We start from the raw sequence: 17,841 nt of genomic DNA on the forward strand, positions 1-17,841 counted from the left end.
ATATTATCTTTTTCAGGACTATCTCTTTGAGAGATATATATACGGAAGATTTAAATATATAGCCTCTTCAAGAGGACTATCTTTTCGAGAGATTTAACTTCCGAAGAATATTATATTCTTGTGAAGTAAAATTTATAAGAAATAAATAAATTAAATAAGAATTAAAGAAATAACTTAGTTGGTTAGAATCTCGTGCTGATAATGTGTTATAAAAGATGCAACAAAATAAATAAAAAATTAAATAAAACAAGACAAATTTACGTAGTTCACAAGCAGATGGGATAAAACACTTCACTATCACAGGCGAAATTATAGGATTGATTTGGAACTGACTTTGTACAAAATATCAAAACTAACTTTTCACAAGATATCTCACTTCTCTTTATCTCTCTTTTTCTTTCTATATACTTTACTTACTTTAAACATACAAGTGAATATACAAGCATACAATGTGTATAAAGTATGCAAAGATGTGTCTCAAATATGAGGGATAGGGTGCCCTTTTATAGGAAAATATGGATACCAATGCATCTATTGGGGTGGAAAAGTTGGAAGATGGGGTGACATACACATTTTTTATAACTATTATTATTAACAATAATTCACTATTATTCCAAAAATAAAAGAAATACTTTAAAATCATTTGCTAAAAGCTTGCATCTTTTAGTGATGCTTTTCTATATGATTCTGAAATAAGATATTTAATCAAACGTGAATTTTGTACATTCTTGACATCCAGTGTTTCCAAACACAGAAAACTGTATTCAAATTTAACCAAACGAGGCCTAAACACCACTGAGATTTACACAAGTTAGAACAACCAATTCATTGAACTCAAAACTAATAAAGTAAAATTTTCAATTTCAACAAAAATTTTCATTGAGCAACCATGTCCACGTGCACACGCACAGACCTCTCTAAAAGAATAGAATACTAGAGCTCAAACCACGCAAATAAAAAAAATTACTTGTTCCTGCAAGGACTTTAAAATTCATACAAAATAATCAAAACTTCACCTTGTCCGGTCAGGTCATTATAATTTTAGTCACAAAATTGATATCAAATTATTTATAATACATGCACCACACCAGATAATCATATTTGTTCTTGTAAGATAATTCTGTCAGATTCAATCAAATGATGATTTATAAAACATGAATAAGGCTTAGACCTTATTTTTAAAATTTTCATTAAACAGACTATATTGTATCAGCACTATATATTACAGATGTTGCATTTTAATTAGTGCAAAAAAATGCACCTAGATACACTACTAAACACTAAATATAAATTAGTGTTAAATGCCTTAATTTTTTACAAACTTCACCATGATAACAGATGGTCAATTTCTTCTAAAAAAAATATAACTTAAATTAGAAATCATATAAGCAACTTGTAATTCCTTTCAAGTAAATATATTGACTAATAAAATTAAATAGTTTTAGAACTAAAATACATTTTCAATATTTTACACTTAAATCACATGCGAAACGTGAAAAATGTAATAGCATGAGAGAGAGAGAAAGAGAGAGAGTCCACATGAGATCATAAAAATATCTTGACCATAAGCTTGAAAGTTCAACCTATATAGATATAGTGCATGATCAATTTTAAGTCATATTCAATCACAATATCTAAAACCTATCTAGCTTAATATCATGCGATTTGAACAGAGTGCGAACATGAGAATTCATTGAACGCATAAAATTCACATTTTGATAATTTGGTTGGATCATGTTAACATACATATGATTCTTCTCATGCACATCAAATGCCAAAGTCATTGCTCCAAATTAGTATTCAACATATTTTTCATAATCTGGCTAACAATGGAATTTTTAATGAACATAAAAAGCAATTATGTTGTGTTTGAGAGTATGAATTTCAAACCTTGAATTTCAATTTTGGTAAATCTAGACAAATTTTAATATAATTTTATATCATATTTTATGCAATCCAATACAAATTCAAATTCAAAACTTCTCCAAATATATGGTTAATGCATTTAATTCGACACTGGGATTGCTAAAACTTGGATTCTACAAGACATGTATTGATGGTGTGAAGGAAGCAAGTTTTAAATGAGTAAATGGATATAGCCCCCACCTCTCTCTCTCTCTCTCTCTCATACTCACACCTGCACACGTGGCAATATTTCCAAGAGATTGCATCTTGCAAAAATCCTGAATCCTGTCAAAATATTAGATTTGATGTTTTAATTATCAGTTAAGAGATTATCAAAATTTATAAGATTTCATACCCTATAGCTTTTCATGAGAACAATTTATAACCAAAGCTCATCCAGCAATAGTGTAAGGTTCAAATAAAATTTTGAAGTTAAAATACACTTTCACAAGCAAAATTTGAATGACTCAGTAGATATGGTCCTCATAAAGAGTTTATGCAGATGTACAATGGAAATGAGAAAGTGAGATTAAAAACAAGAAAACTAACCATTTTAATAAACAGCAGATCTACTCGAGTCCTCGCTCAAAACTTGGGTTCAGTTTTACCAATAAAGCTTCTAGCTTCATCTTCTGTAACTTCACTGCTCAAGGAAATAAAAGAATGAATCTCCAGTACAAATGGCTGAGAACAACTGGGAGTTGAGACAATGGGGGAAAGAAGATTTAAGAGAGGAAAAGATAAAAGTAATAAACCTGTCTAAGGCTTCTCTCTTGGTGATCAGGATAATCCCCTTGGACACGAGAAGTTGACAGAAACTGTTAAGATCTTTCTCCTGGCAGAATCTACAAATATGGTGCAGAAAATCGTTGAACAGTTTTGGTTCCTACAAATGGCAAATCCCTTTCAGACAGATTGGAGGCCTAACCAATTAGGGATGTCAATTGAAGGGTTCATGACTTAATTCATATAGGTTGATGGGCACAGTTCCCCTCAACTGTGCAATAATCATTCACAAGGTACAACATTTCACATAAATATATGAACAATGATTATGGAAATCATAAATCATCAATCATCATTTAAATTGCAGAGAAAGCACAAAACAAATAACAGAAGTTTTAAATAATCAACTTGCATATAGTCATTGGTAAAATTCACAAGAAGCACATTGCAGAAAGGTAGGGCTAAAGCCCACCATAAAGGGCAGTTCCAAGATAAAGATTTGGGAGCAGAGGGGTCTTCATGTCTTGCAAATAGGTATATGCTGTTCAGTTGGGGCAGAGAAGAGTTTGTGACTTGAGATTCTCTTTTCTCAGGCAACAGGTAACTCTTTAAAAGGATTTCTAAGTCTCATTTGGGTGGTTAAAGTGGATTACGAGGCCAGCAATCTTTGGAAGGTAAGTCTTCTTCCAACGCTGGCTGATAGATCTGGTTACTTTTTTTTATTTGGCAAATAAATACAAGTCACAATCTGGAAAGAGAAATATTTGTGCTGAGGCAGCCTCCAGAAATTATTCTTTATTGGATGGTGGTCTTAGGAACTCCCTTAAGGATCAGGAAAGTTAGAATCAAGGTTGTTAGAATCAGGATCCTACATAGGATCATTGGAGGGTCTGCAGGATCGGATCATAGGATCAGATCGTGGATCGCAAGATTCTACTTACAATGTAAAGTAAATTAAAAATTTACATATTCGGCATTTTATGACAATTCTCAATAAAATAATCCTAAAAACTTGGTAATAACTTTAAGAACTCAAACAAATTTAAAAAATGTAGCTAGCTTGCTAGCTGGCACCTAGCAGGTTTTTCCTTCAACAATTTTGACCCTAAAAAGAAAATATAAATAGCCTGAACTGCAAAGTTCTCTGCAAAGGGTAGCCTGTTTCTAGCTTATTTATTTTATAATTATAATTAAAAAGAAAAAGCAAAAGAAAGGATGAGAAGAAGGAAGACGAAATTGCTAATCTTAATTCAATGAACTGATGTAAATTTCTCAGTTTCTACTGTTTTGCCATCCGACCATAAGAAGAAGAGAAGGAGAAGCAGGAAAAAAAGAAGAAGAGAACATTTTGTTAGTCGCAAAGAAAAGAAGAGGAAAAAGAAAGCTATATTGATGCAGGGGCAGCATCAAGGTTCAGCAGCCATGAAGAAATTAGAAGAGAATGGGAAGGGACGAAAGAGGAGATACCAGGGGGAGAACTCACGTTCAACTTCAATTCAAATTCATCAACAATTGCCTACAACATGACTTTCATACACTATTTATAAGAAAGCCTCTTCACATGAAATTACACATAAGCCCCTAAACTACATTACATTACAAATGCACCCCTACTTTACACAAATATTACAAATAAACCCCAAATACACATAATCCTATATTAGTTAATACTAAACACACATAATAAACTACTAGCTTAACCCCACAATTCCTTAACCCAACTCTTAATTATTTTCCAACAAGGATCTTCCTTAGGTCTTACTTTTTGTCCTACATATATGTTCTCCGCTTTGGGAAGAAAGATGTCTCTAGCTTGTCGATAATAAGAGAAAAAGAAGAGAAAGGAAGTTAAAAAAAAACTACAAAGCTAATGCATAACTGCAACAGGCTTGCAACTTTAAGCTCTCAACCTCACTCTGCAACTCCCTATTTGTTGAAGCTCTCTGCTGATCTCAAAGCTCTCAACTGGCCTCTACTGTTGCTGGAAGAAGGAATAGTCCAAGCATAGTGATAGACAACCTAAGGATCCATCTATCAAGAACTTTAAGCTCTCAGAGAGCTTTCAAGAGATGCTCAACTGCTCTCTTGACTTGGATCAAACAAATCCTAGAACATGCTCATTATTTTGCCCTAATTTTAATGCATTTGAGGCAACTAGACAAATTTTGTCTCTGTTGCAAAAGTAAAGTGTTTGGGCAAATAAAAATATGTATATTTGGCCTTTTTCTTTAAAATCCTAAATGGGGAAAACCCATATTTGATTGCAAAAGTAGAATCAATAGGATCGCAAGTAGGATCTTATCTGGATCGTTATCGCAAGTAGGATTGTAATCCTAAGATCCTAACGATCCAGATAAGATCCTACTAGGATCCTACTTTATTAAGATTCTACTTAAGATTTGGAATGATTAGGCAAGTATGGATAGTAAGATTGTAGAATCGCATGATCCGGATCGGGATTTTGATAACCATGGTTAGAATCTTAGTGAAGAATTGAGAACAGGAGACACTATGGGGTCAAATGTAGATATGGAGAAGAGAACAGGAATTTCTAGTGCTGGAAATAAATTTGGAAATAAGCCTCTGGATGCTCGTTTAGAATGAAAAGGCCAAGTCTGTTAAGGACCTAAGGTTAACACCGATTGGACAGCTATGCAGGAAAAGTTTGGAGCAATGAACTCTCTTGACAAAAATCAAAATAATTCTGATGTTCAGATGAGTAAAGGTTCAAAGAGAATATTCATGTAATTTTTGTATTGAGGAAGCTGTGATTGATTCAAAGGTAGACTGGTGAAGGGTAGTGAGGGGAAAGAAAAAAAGAAAAAGAAAAAAAGGACCATGTGTCTGATAATGAGATGATTATGATAGTGAGTTTGTTTGTGATGGTTGTGAGCTATTGGATGATGTTCGTGAGCAATATGGATATCTTCAGATTCCTTATCTAGTTTGTGATATTGCCAATGTGCAGGCTACTCCACTTGAAGGTTTAGAGGATGTTTCTATTTTTAAGGATGATGGAATGGGTAAAGAGAAACGAGTGATTGGATTAGGGATGGTATTTTGCCACCATGTCTCTCCAGTGGTGAGATTAACGGGAAGGATTTAGAAGCTCGATAACTGAACGATAATATGGGCTTATGGCTGTCTGATATGGGTGGATGAGAACTTTTGACTCGATGGCACTAAGACTTACGAGCAAGGTGAAAAAAAGTAAGCGTGAGGTAGGATTTCAATTACTTGCAATGCAAAGGGTTCAAAATGGGGCTTTCTTATTTAGATTTTATTAGTATCTTTTGCTTTTCCTTCATTTTGTTTTTGCTAGTTTTCTTCAGAGAACCTCTTGCATAAACATCATTTATTGCACACGATATATATTATAAAATAGAAAAAAGAGACATACCAGTTCTGTACGTTTACCAGTTACTGCAATATTTCAACAAGGTATCAGAGCAAAAGACCCGAGTCCCTAAACCCCACATAGCCATCAAAACTGCTGCTGCCATCAGCTCTCACCCTTGTGCCTCTCCCACTCCCGTAAGCCTGATTCTCTGTCTGGTGTTCCAGAAATTAAAAAATAATCAGCTTTGCTGGAGAACGTGTCAACTTCACTGGACATCACAACCAGTTTTGTATGACCACTCCTGCGTCTTCTTTGCAAACCAATACCACAATCACTGACAGACACCTCTAATCGACCAACCCCCAAAGCCTCGTCACTGGGACCAACTCATGCGCCCTCACATGCTGTTTGCAGGCCACCAGCTCCAATGCCTCATGCTGGCACATGAAGCTTCCTTGGAGCTGGTTTTTATCTGATTCACTATGTAAGCCATTCCAACAGGATGCTTTGCAAGTTTTTGTGTCTATTGTGATGTTCAACCTCACCCATCACCCTTCGGTTGTGATGTTCTGCTAAGTTGAGACTGTGTACTTAGCACAAGCATTAGCCAGTAAGGCTCTGTCATTTCTGGCCCATGTTTGTGCATGTGGATTGTGATGTGTAGTTGGTTCGTTGTTTGTGATGGAAGAGCAATTGATGTAGTGTTGGTTTTCCGATGCTGTTTGTTTGGTGCCCTTCCATCAAATGGAGTCCATGAAAGCCAAGTTTCAAGTTCCCCTATCATTGCCACAGATCACCACAACGAATTTGAATGGAAATAATTACTTACAGTAGTCCAAGGCTGTTGCAATTTATTTGACAGGCTTAGGCAAGTCTGAACATGCCTTCCAATCTAGACCTTGTTTAGACAAATAAAAGGAGTTAAGGTTCAGGAAGATGCCTTGATTGTATCAGTGCTGTGGAAGTTGTGGAAACTCAGATTGCGCGGATTGTATGCACCTTTATACAGGTAAGGAGAGATCTTGGACTATGTAAAAGTTTTGTATTATATTAATGTGAGTCATGTGACTCAGATGTATGATTTCTTCCTAGGGTACTTCAACAGCATGGGGATAAGAAAGTTACAAGTACTTTGTCAATATGAAGGGCATTCATGAGGAGCTCAATATAGTTCAACACTGCAACCTATCACAATTGATGTTTGTGAGATGCAAAAATAGAGAGAATGCATGACACGTCCTCATGTCTTGGCAGGACACGAGTTTGAGCCAGTTCAGCCCAGATTCTTGGTAGAGCAGAGTTCACCTTCCATTGCAGATGACTATTCTCATGTGCTTCCGGCACTAATCTTTTAGCTCCTCTGAGTTCAGGCACTCTGAACTCTAGTATTGAGAGATCTACCTTCATTACTCAAGGTATTCCAATGGTCAGCTTGATAGTAATAGAGGCTCCTGGGAGGTTTGGGAAATTGTGGTGGTAGAGATGGGCATGGTGGAGGTACACCAGCAGGTGTACTCATTGCAGATGTGGCAGTAATACAATTGATCAATGCTGGGATCTCCATGGGAAGTCGGTCATGTTGTTAATGCAACCACTGAGTCTACACCTATTGATTCTGTAGTTCAGGAGCACTTTATTGTGTCTTTACCAAAGGAAGATATTCTAGGTTCCTCCAATATCAGGCGTTTAACCAAACATCTCTTGCCCAAAAAGGTAAGCCTGTCGAATACCTCTTATAGACCTCGGGTCATAGATTTTATTGCCGCTCATTTATGAGAGTTATACCTAGTCTCTTCTCTAACTCCAGTATTCTGACACTTAACCCCATGTTAGCCTCACTCTACTACCCCCATGTTAGCCTCACTCTACTACCACATCTGGTGCAATAGGGACTGTGAATCCCACTAATTCTGTGTCTCTTCCTTCTGTTCTGTATATTTCTAAAATTCTTTATAACCTTATGTTTGCCAGTAACTAACAAAATATTTAAGTTGTTCAATCACCTTTACAGCTTCAATTTGCTATCCTCATATACTGCCCACGCTGCTGTAGTGACATCTCTTCATATTCGTTGGTGGTTTGGTCATCACTCATTCGACAAGTTAAAGAACTTGGTTCGTAGTTTGAGTCCTCTGTTTAGTTTAGAATGTGAATCTTGTCAACTAGGAAAGCATCATCATGTTACTTTTGCTTCTTGGATCAATAAACGGGCAATCAATAATTTCATGTTAGTCCACACGTGTGATATCCTAGTGAACTCCTAGTTGAGTCCCTTCTAAATTAGGTTTTTGGCATTTTGTTACCTTTGTTGATATTTTTCGATGTCCATTTTTTATCGAGTCTTGCTTGTCTTGCTTAGTATGCATAAAAGAGGTTTTAAACCCTTTTTTGTGGGGTTTGTAGCTTTACTTCGCATTTTGGAGTCGTCTTAGGGCATCCATTTGATGTTCTAGACCTTTATCCTAATTAGGCTAGCTTGTCCTGGTAAAGTTTAGCCTCTTTAGTGTTTTCAAGCACCCTAAGGGACAAAGAAGCAATTTTCCTCACTCCCAAGGGAACTCTTGGAATTATATTATCTTTAACCCCTAGCCCCTTGTCTATAAATAGGAGGCTATGGTGAGGGGCAAGATACACTCTTTGGGGGGGGGGGGGGGTGAGAAAGGAGAGCATACGTGCTTGGAAGGAAGGGAGAGGGAGAGATTTTGCACATTTGAAGACTCTTTCTAGTGGCAAGGATTGGTCCTCTCATTGGATTCTCATATCAAAATCTCCACATAACTTTAGTAAAAGGTATATACTTTTGCATGTCTACAACTTAAGGATTATGATAGACTTTCTGCAAGCATGCATGAATCTCTTTTAACAAGATATTGTTATTGTGAATCAAGTAAGATTTTAAAGAGAAACAACTAGAGAAGGGAAGAGTGAGAGGGAAGAGGAAAGTGCTCAGTTTTTGTGGTTTTGGCATGGTTGGAGTTCGTTAACTCTGGCAGGGTGGACTGGAGGTGGAGCATGGTGAGCTGGCCGCAGCAGGCGCAGCAGCTAGTGGCCATGGCATACGTATAGGGCTGAGAGAGGAAAAACCATAGTGGGGAGGTTTTGTTCCAGTCTTGGTCAGCTGAAGAGGTCACGGTGACCCTGTCTGGCAGCAGCTCAATGACAGCGGCAAGTGAGGGCAGCAGGCAGCGTTGTGGGGAAAGACAGCAGGTAGCTGGGGTTGTGCAGAAACCATAGCGCGCATGTGCATGCAGGAGAGACGATGAACAATACCTCTTTTCTTCTCAAAACATGACCAAACTGGTCAACCGGTTAATTAAAACTGTTGACTGTCCCTCTCTCTTCACATGTCCTAAGATAACCATTGAACCAGTTAACCAGATCATCTAACCGGTCGAACGGTCTGTCTTTGTTTTTTTTGTTTTTTAAATTTAATTATTCTTTATTTTATTAGACGAGACCCTACACTTCATTGCATTCCCGAAACCCCTCGGCTTCTCCTTGTCGACGAGACTCTGCACTACGTCGCCGAGCAACATAAGACCTTCGTCGACGAAGCCTGCTCAATTTACCATTTTACCCTTCTCTTAATTAAATTCATATATCACAGTTCGGGTTCTTATACTTTGCTGGTAAATCATTGTTTGAAATTCATATAATATCTATATTTTATTATTATTTGCATTATTAATATCTATTAGGTTTATTATTATCAGTATTTATTTTTATTATTATTACAGTATATTAATACTATTACTTATTATTACTTATTTATTTCTGTTTTAGTATATTATTGTTAATAGTACTTATTCTATTATTACTATCATATACATTATTACTATTACTATTACTGTAATTAACTATTACTATGATAATTTACAATTATTATTATTATTATTACTGCTATTATTATTAAGTATTTTATTTTTTCTTTTATAGCTACAAAATTTTAAAAAAAAAAAAAAAATGCAGACAGATCTCTAAATTTCCGGGGGAAAAAAAAAAAAGGAAAATTGGCATCCCAAAGAAAAGAATAAGAGTTGATAGAAGGCAAAGGATGTTAGGTTACGACTGGAAATCAAAAAAGAGGCTCATATAATTGAGATAGCATGCATGTTTAGTGACTACGCTTGAATATTAATCTGTTACCATGTTCGTTCATTCTATTCGGGTAAAAATAGACTTTTCAATTACATTGATTTCATTCATCTTACAAAGTACGACATCTCCTTGTTAACCTTCATAATGTCACCCCAGCTTATAATGGGACAGGTGAGAGAATTCCATTATATGGTGCTTTTCTCTCTTCTCTCCTTTGGCACGGTATGAATACTCTTCCTTAAGCCTATATAGGTGAATGGAAGTAGGTGCTTACACCATAGGATTGAAGCACGAAGGATAAACTTCAAATTCTCTCATTAGTTTCAAAATGCCACCTTTCCAAAAAAAAGTTTTTCAATTTGATTTCAAATTATTTCCTTTCATGGCTGAATGATGAAATCCTAGTTTTCCTTCTTCTTTTTTTTTTTTTCAAAAATTCTTTAAAAATAATAAATAAAAAAAGATTCCCGCTTTCAAAAACTTTGCTGTTTTGATGGATTTCAAATCTAATCAAATATCCTCTTCCAATCTTCCCCCTTTCTGATTGATTGCAGATTAAATTTCAACCCCAATCATCATTAATCCCTGATTTCAATCATTATTAATCCCTGATTTTAGTCATCATATTTTAATCCCAATCATCATTAATCCCTAATTTCAATCAACATATTTCAATCTCAATCATCATTAATCCCTGATCTCAATCAACAGGTTTCAATTCCAATCATTATTAATCCCTGATTTCAATCAACGGATTCCAATCCTAATAATCATTAATCCTCGATGTCAGTCAACGAATTTCCATCCAATCACCATTAATCCCCAATTTTAGTTGATAGATTTCAATTCCAATAAAATCAAACCCCTTTTATTTGGTTCTAGTCAAATTTCCGTTGCATCCATCATTCTAAAAAGGTCGGTCTTCAGATCCAACCATCTTCAACTTCCTTAATTTTAGTCAAGTCAAGCATCATCTTAAATTTGATTGCAAACCAAATTTCTCTTTCTCCATCCTTTCCCAAAACAAGTCAATTTTGAAATCTGCAATCGAACTGTAAGGTTTTCTAATACATCCTTTCCAACTTTTTTTAAAATTTCGAACTATAAGGTTTTCTATTGCCACCTTTTTTTCAAACAAGAGCATGTTAGGGTTTCTAACCCTATTGTTTGGGACTCTTAGATGATGCTTTTTCATTGGAAGGTCGAAAAGGGGATTCTTTTTTCCTTTTTTTTTTTTAAATTTAAAGCACACACGCACACATATACTCAGTGGTAACCCTTCTTAGAATGGGTGTTCATAGGGTGTTGGTTGACCGATCTCCCTTAGAATGGTTGGTCAACCATCTTCTCTAAGCACAAGTGTACTCCCAACCCTTTTCTGTGATTTTTGGATCTTTTAGAGTTTTTTCCTTTTGTTTTCCTCTAAAAAAAAATCAGGTGACGACTCTATTTTTCAATTTTTCGAGCTATCTTATTTGAGTCTTTCAATTTGGTTTTCTTGTTTGGGGATCGCCATGCAACTGTAATTTGTCTCTCCTCCAGACAGAATCCGGTGTCAATAGCTTTGTGACTCCACTAGGGACACTTTGAGAGTCAAGCTGCTCCTTGTATGTGTTGTTTTCTTTTTGTTTGTTGTTTGCTTTGGTTGAGTAGTTCTCTTATAACAGTCCTGTTTTTTTTTCAGTTTGTGATGTTTGTTGTCGTTTTGTGGTGTGTTTGGTTACACAAATTGTTGTGTAAATTGAGTTGCCTCGCTCCTATTGCTTTTATGATAACTATGATAGCTCCAACACACACTGATCACTAACACTGCATGTGTTCTACACTTGGACTCCTACCTACAAGAATTAGGAGAGAGATAGTTGTGAGACCTTAGTGAGGCACAGTCCTCCGCATAGGTCTTATGAAATCCCTCACCCAAATTGAACCCTTTTCACTTTGAGTCTTTCATGACTAAGGATTGGGGACCGTGCTAGCCAATAACGACGATAGTAAGGATGGTCTGGTAGCCTTTTGAACTTCAACATAAAGTCGAAACTCTGCACTAGTACCCTTATATCCATTTCACCCTAGAATAGTGGGCATGCATTGGTAAACCTATGAATTTTGCAACCATATTTAGATAGGACATTGGTGATGTTTGTATTTTCCATTCAACTAATTTTTGCATGATTTGCCGTTGTGATATGTATGCAGGTGAGGTATTTACATTTAAGATTCACCATGCCTCATGAAACGAAAAGCCTAAAAGAGGAGGCCTTGGAGTTTGAGAGAAATCAAGTTATGGAGGGTGATGTGCTGCCTCAAGACTAACATAGTGCTCTCCCCAATGCTATCAGGTTTTATGTGCAAAACAATGATGATGAAGGATAATTGAGGTATTGGAAGATGTTATCAACATCAAATTAGAAGCTTTTTAGGGCTAAATAAGATAGAATTATAAATGTCTAGAAAATTAAGGTGAAGCAAACATCATTGGAAGCCCTCACTAGGATCTAGCCTAATGATGTTTTACCTTCGGGATCATTTATCTTGTCCCCCTTATCGAGGAATGCAATGAACTACTGGGGATTTTGCTAATGGATTGAAATTGAGTATGCATCCATAACCTAAAATAGTTTGAAGCTAGAGCCTTATCCAACTTATTAGAATACAAGACTAAATTTTTGGTTGATTGCTCTATAAAGAAGGGAAAGACTGAAGGGTAGTTTGAAGGCAGATTTTGAAGCCATCTAAAATGATCATCATCCTTAGCTCAAATTAAAGATCCTAGTGTTGGCCATCTATGGTCTCGTGTTGCTCACCTCGACAGTTCATGTAGTTTATGGTGGGGCCGCAATGGTATTTGCCAAGGCTGCAAAAGGAGGTGGCAACCTAATTCCAGCTATCTTGGAAAAAACTTTCATAACACTTAATTTTCACTGCACAAAGGGCAATAGGACCCTCAAATGTTGCACTTAATTGCTATATATTTGATCAGTTAGCCACACACTATTCCAACTCAAGATCTTCAAGGAGGTATATCAGAAGGATCGAAATCCCTTTTAGCAGAATTTGCACATCATGCATGGTGGAACCACAAGTGGCAGAGTTGGGAAGACGTCATAAATCAACTCAGTAATGGATATGTTATGTGGGTTGCAACATGGATGCCCCCAAGATCATTATTAGTTCGATGTGGACGGTTCCATTTGGTCCTTTTATTTAAGGCTAGAGTATGCATCAGCTATGCTCCTTCCCTAGTACTCCAACAGATGGGCTAGCATCAATTCATCCCGCACACAGCAAGACTTGCACAGTTTCGATTTTTCTATGGAGATTGGGCCAACATGGAGAAATTTAGGGAAGCCAAAGCATCTTGGTACCACTAAAAATCCCTAGAAAAAGGGAAGGGCTCACGACTAACCACCACTGGGTGCCCAATGTGGCATAAGAATAGGGGGAACGCAAGAGGCAAAGACTGAAAAAAGAAACATGGGATATTACAGGTAGAAAATGAACTATTGCAATAACAACTTGAGGAAAAGACACAAGCTCGACAAGAACTTCAACAAGTGATTGATACAATGCAAAAGAGCAATCACGGGATGAGGAAAAAGGAATTATATGCTGAGAATGAGGAGTTAGCCAAAAGGATATGAGGGGGGTAGAAAGGAGAAGAGCTGGTAAGAGCACTAGAAAATCTGAATCAAATCCTAAGGGAAGAATTGAGGAAGCAGGATTTGGAGACCAAGCAATTGTAGCATAGGGTTCATGAACATGGTATATAGATTTTAGGATACAACGTCCAAATGATCAGCTAGCGATGCATTAGACTTTTCTACGTGAATCCATGACCAAAATTACGTACATAACAGAAATCCATCATGCCATGTGGGACCGGTTGACCATGTTGGACCCTATACTATGGCAAGCAAGAAGGATGGCTCGAGTTATATACCTAAGAGATGAAGGTCTATGGAACAGCCTGTACCTGACAACTGCCAATGAAACAGTTTGAGTGTTCTTATATGACGTCATGAAATTTTTCAAGGAGGCCGCGAATATGTATTAGGCCCAAAATGCTAGAGAATTGCCTTGTAATGAGGATTGAGTTGTATTACCTCTAATATCTATGGGTTATATAATTCATTTTTAATTCAAGATAATAAAAGTAGTACGACTCCCGTGAGATGAAATCTCCGCATGAGCAACAAAATTATAAAATGGACTAGAGACATGGTTCAATCTTACCAAATGTGAATGTCTAAGTATTTGTACTAATTTTTTGTGCATGTGTCATGTTTGTGTGGTCGTTGGTTTCATCTTTGTTTTAATGTTGTTTCGATTTTTAAGCTTGGAAAAATTCCTCGTTCGAAGAAAAACCCAATCATTGCTCAAGATCCTATACTCACCTGTTCAAAAGCAAGAGAAATGGATGTTTCGTGTCAATAGAATGAGGAAGGAATGGCATACAGGAGGTTCAAAGCTTTAGAAAAGAACCATGGCAAAATTAATGGCCTAGGTAAAAGGAAAGGTCGTACTGGACCACACTCCCCCACCTCCGTAGGAAAACCAATAAGGAGTTTCTTCTTTCAGATTCTCAGCACCATAAGCACCAACCCCGAAAGCATAGATGGTAGAAGAGTTCTCGGTGAATGATTGGATGGCTTATTTAGAGGAATAGTTGAAGAGTATCTAGGGGATATAGGACTATGGAGGGAGCGACTTTGAGGAATTATTCCTGTTCACAGATCTAAGATCTAAACATGCCAACCAAGTTCATACCCCGGAGTTTGACAAATACACCAAAACTGGCATCCAAAGACTCACTTGCAGATATATGTAAGAAAAATGATGAACGTGAAAAATCACAAGTTGCTAATACATGTGTTCCACGACAGCCTTATTTGACCAGCATTACGACAGTACGCCACACTAGACAAGAGCACGATACAAAGGTGGAAGGATTTAGCTAATGCCTTTCTAATATAGTACTGTTTCAACACCGATATAGCCCCTACTAGGTCCCAATTACAAGGTATGGAAAAGAAGAGGACAAAGGCATTCCCTAAATATGCGCAACGATGGAGAGAAAAAGTGACGCGGGTAAAACCACCAATTGACAACAAGAACATGGTGGAGCTTTCTGTTAGCTTCCTCCAGGATATATATTATGACAAACTACTAAGCCCCAACTTAACAAATTTTGCATAGGTCATTGCTATGGGTGAGAAATTAGAGATGGGCCTAAAAATTGGAAAATTGGTAGACTATGTGGCTCCATATATAGGGGAATCGCATTTAGCTAACCATAGGAAGGCTCTGTAAGGGAGGAAGGACAGGACAGAAGAAGAAATCAATGTAGTAAGCAACCTAGGCCAAAATGAGAAATCCAACCAAACACACACTGTGTCTGCCTACCCTTCAACCACTTATGCACCCTCAACCTATCCATCTCTAGTCTATAGAATCCAACCAATGAATCCTCATTTTGGAACACCCAGTCAATCAAACTCAAACCAAGAAAACCAGACACTCCCAAATGTGAGTTCACAACGTTGCCTCTCCTTATGTCTGAGTTCTTCAAACAACTCCAGGCTCAAGAGAGACTCTGTCACATCCCCAATCAAATGGCATAATCCAATGTAACATGTGACTTTCATATAGGAGCTCCTAGCCATACTACAAACAAATGTTGGACACTAAGACATAAAATTCAAGATTTGATAGACACAAAGATACTTATGTTTAAGACGAACAAAGAGCCTAAGAGCCCAAATGTCAAGATTAGCCCACTACCCAATCACAGGGCCCATTGATAAACCTAATCGAGGCAAAATTGCTAGAAGTTGCCGAAGGAGATTATAACAACACTATAGGGATGGTTGTCAAGAGGCCCCAAATAACCAAAGCAGACAACCTGTCACCCCGACCATCATTACTTGCACCCTGATGGTCATCCAATATTCCCCACCAAATCAAATAAAACAGTCATCACCCTAAAGCCCCCGACACCATTCCAATTCGAATCGAACCATACAGTTCCTTGGAGGTATGAGACAACAGTATTGAACAGTGAAGAGAATCATAGTGTAGCAAATGTTTCTAGAATAAAAAGAATGACCCGCAGTGGTCGATGCTACACTCCAGAGGAGTTAGAGAAGAGGAAAAAAAAAAGATTGAGGAGAACGCCAGCTAGAATAAGATCAGTGATGATTCCTACAACATTTAAAAAATAGTGAGTACCACGTGGTTAAGCAGCTACATCAAACACTGGCTTGGATATCCCTTTTAAATTTGCTATTAGCCTCGAAGAAGCACAAGACGACACTTCTAAAAGTCCTCAATGAGGCTCATGTGGCCCAAGATGTGTTGCTAGATAAGTTTGAAGATCTAGTTGGATCCATTCTATCGACAAATTATGTCTCCTTCACCAATGAAAAGATCTCTCCTTAGGGGCGTGGGCGCGTAAACCCCTTGCACATAGCAGTCAAATGCAATTCAATGATCATTTCTAGGGTATTAATCAATAACGGAACTGCTCTAAATGTATGCCCCAAGTCTACTTTGAGGAGATTGGGAATCGACATATCCCACATGCGGAAAAGCAAATTAGTAGTCTAGGCCTTTGATGGTATGGTGAGAGAGATTATAGGTGAAATTGATCTAAATGTTAACATTGGACCTTCCACCGTCACAATCACCTTTCAGGTTTTGGAAATCACCCCCACATTTAACATGTTGTTAGGGAGGCCTTAGATCCACAGCACCAAAGCCATGCTCAAGTTTATAACAAGCGAGGTTCTAATTATATTAAGTGAGGAAGAGACTCGAGGGATTCACAAGCCTAGGATGATACCTTACATTGGGGCTAAGCACCCAACAATGAATTGTTCCTACCATGCATTTGAGTTCCGAGCTATGGTAAAAAGGAGGGTGAATCCTCAGGGGCCAAACTTTCCAAAGTCGGCATTGTAGTAGCCAAACTTATACTACTCTAGAGTTACCAAATTGGCAAGGGATTGGGCAAACATTCACAAGGGGTGACGAAGCCTAAGGTGCTTAGGGAACATCAGGAAACCTTCAGATTGGGATTCTAGCCAAGAAAATAGGATGTGGTACGTATGGCAATAATGTGCAAAGAGAGGAGATTAACCAAATTGGAAGGGAGGTTTTTGAACAAGTTTCTCAATTTTGATTTCAAATTATTTCCTTTCATCGCTGATGAGGAAATCTTAACTATTTTTTTTTTTCAAAAATTCTTTAAAAAGAAAAAAGATATTCTTGCTTTCAAAAACTTTCCTATTTTGATGAATTTCAAATCTAGTCAAATATCCTCTTCCAATCTTCCCCCTTTTGGATTGATTGTAGATTAAATTTCAATTTCAATCATCATTAATCCCTAATTTTAGTCATCGGATTTCAATCCCAAACATCATTAATCCCTTATTCCAATCAACAGATTTCCATCCCAATTATCATTAATTCCTAATTTCAATCAACAGGTTTCAATTCCAATCATCATTAATCCTTGATTTCAATGAACAAGTTTCAATTCCAATCATCATTAATCCTTGATTTCAATCAACGAAGTTCAATCTAAATCATCATTAATCCCTTATTTGAGTCAACGGATTTGCATTCCAATCACCATTAATCCCCGATTTTAGTTGACAGATCTTGGTTCCAATCACCATTAATCACTGATTTCAATCAAATCAAACTCCATTTATTTGGCTACCAGTCAAATTTCGGTTACATTCATCTTTCTAAAAAGGCCAGTCTTCAAA

The 17,841-nt window shown here is 37.0% G+C and overlaps 1 protein-coding gene across 5 annotated transcripts in view; it reads right to left on the reverse strand.

Annotated features, from left to right (window-relative positions):
• The window catches only part of LOC131166408 (ATP-dependent DNA helicase 2 subunit KU80), a 91,845-nt gene that overhangs the window by 9,545 nt on the left and 64,459 nt on the right, over positions 1–17,841 (reverse strand). For 2 of the 5 annotated variants that reach the window (XM_058124934.1, XM_058124936.1), the window contains 3 exons: positions 2,661–2,791; positions 2,455–2,548; positions 1,912–2,190 (listed from right to left, as the gene is read on the reverse strand). In XM_058124934.1, coding sequence (XP_057980917.1) covers positions 2,491–2,548; positions 2,661–2,791 — 189 coding nt within the window. In that variant the 3' untranslated portion in view covers positions 1,912–2,190; positions 2,455–2,490. Of the gene's footprint in view, positions 1–1,911; positions 2,191–2,300; positions 2,792–17,841 lie in introns of those variants that run through there. The other 3 variants (XM_058124933.1, XM_058124935.1, XM_058124932.1) reach the window with 3 other exon arrangements.

The sequence above is a fragment of the Malania oleifera genome, chromosome 10 (genome assembly GCF_029873635.1).
Source record: "Malania oleifera isolate guangnan ecotype guangnan chromosome 10, ASM2987363v1, whole genome shotgun sequence".
In the NCBI taxonomy this organism is placed as follows: Eukaryota; Viridiplantae; Streptophyta; class Magnoliopsida; order Santalales; family Ximeniaceae; genus Malania; species Malania oleifera.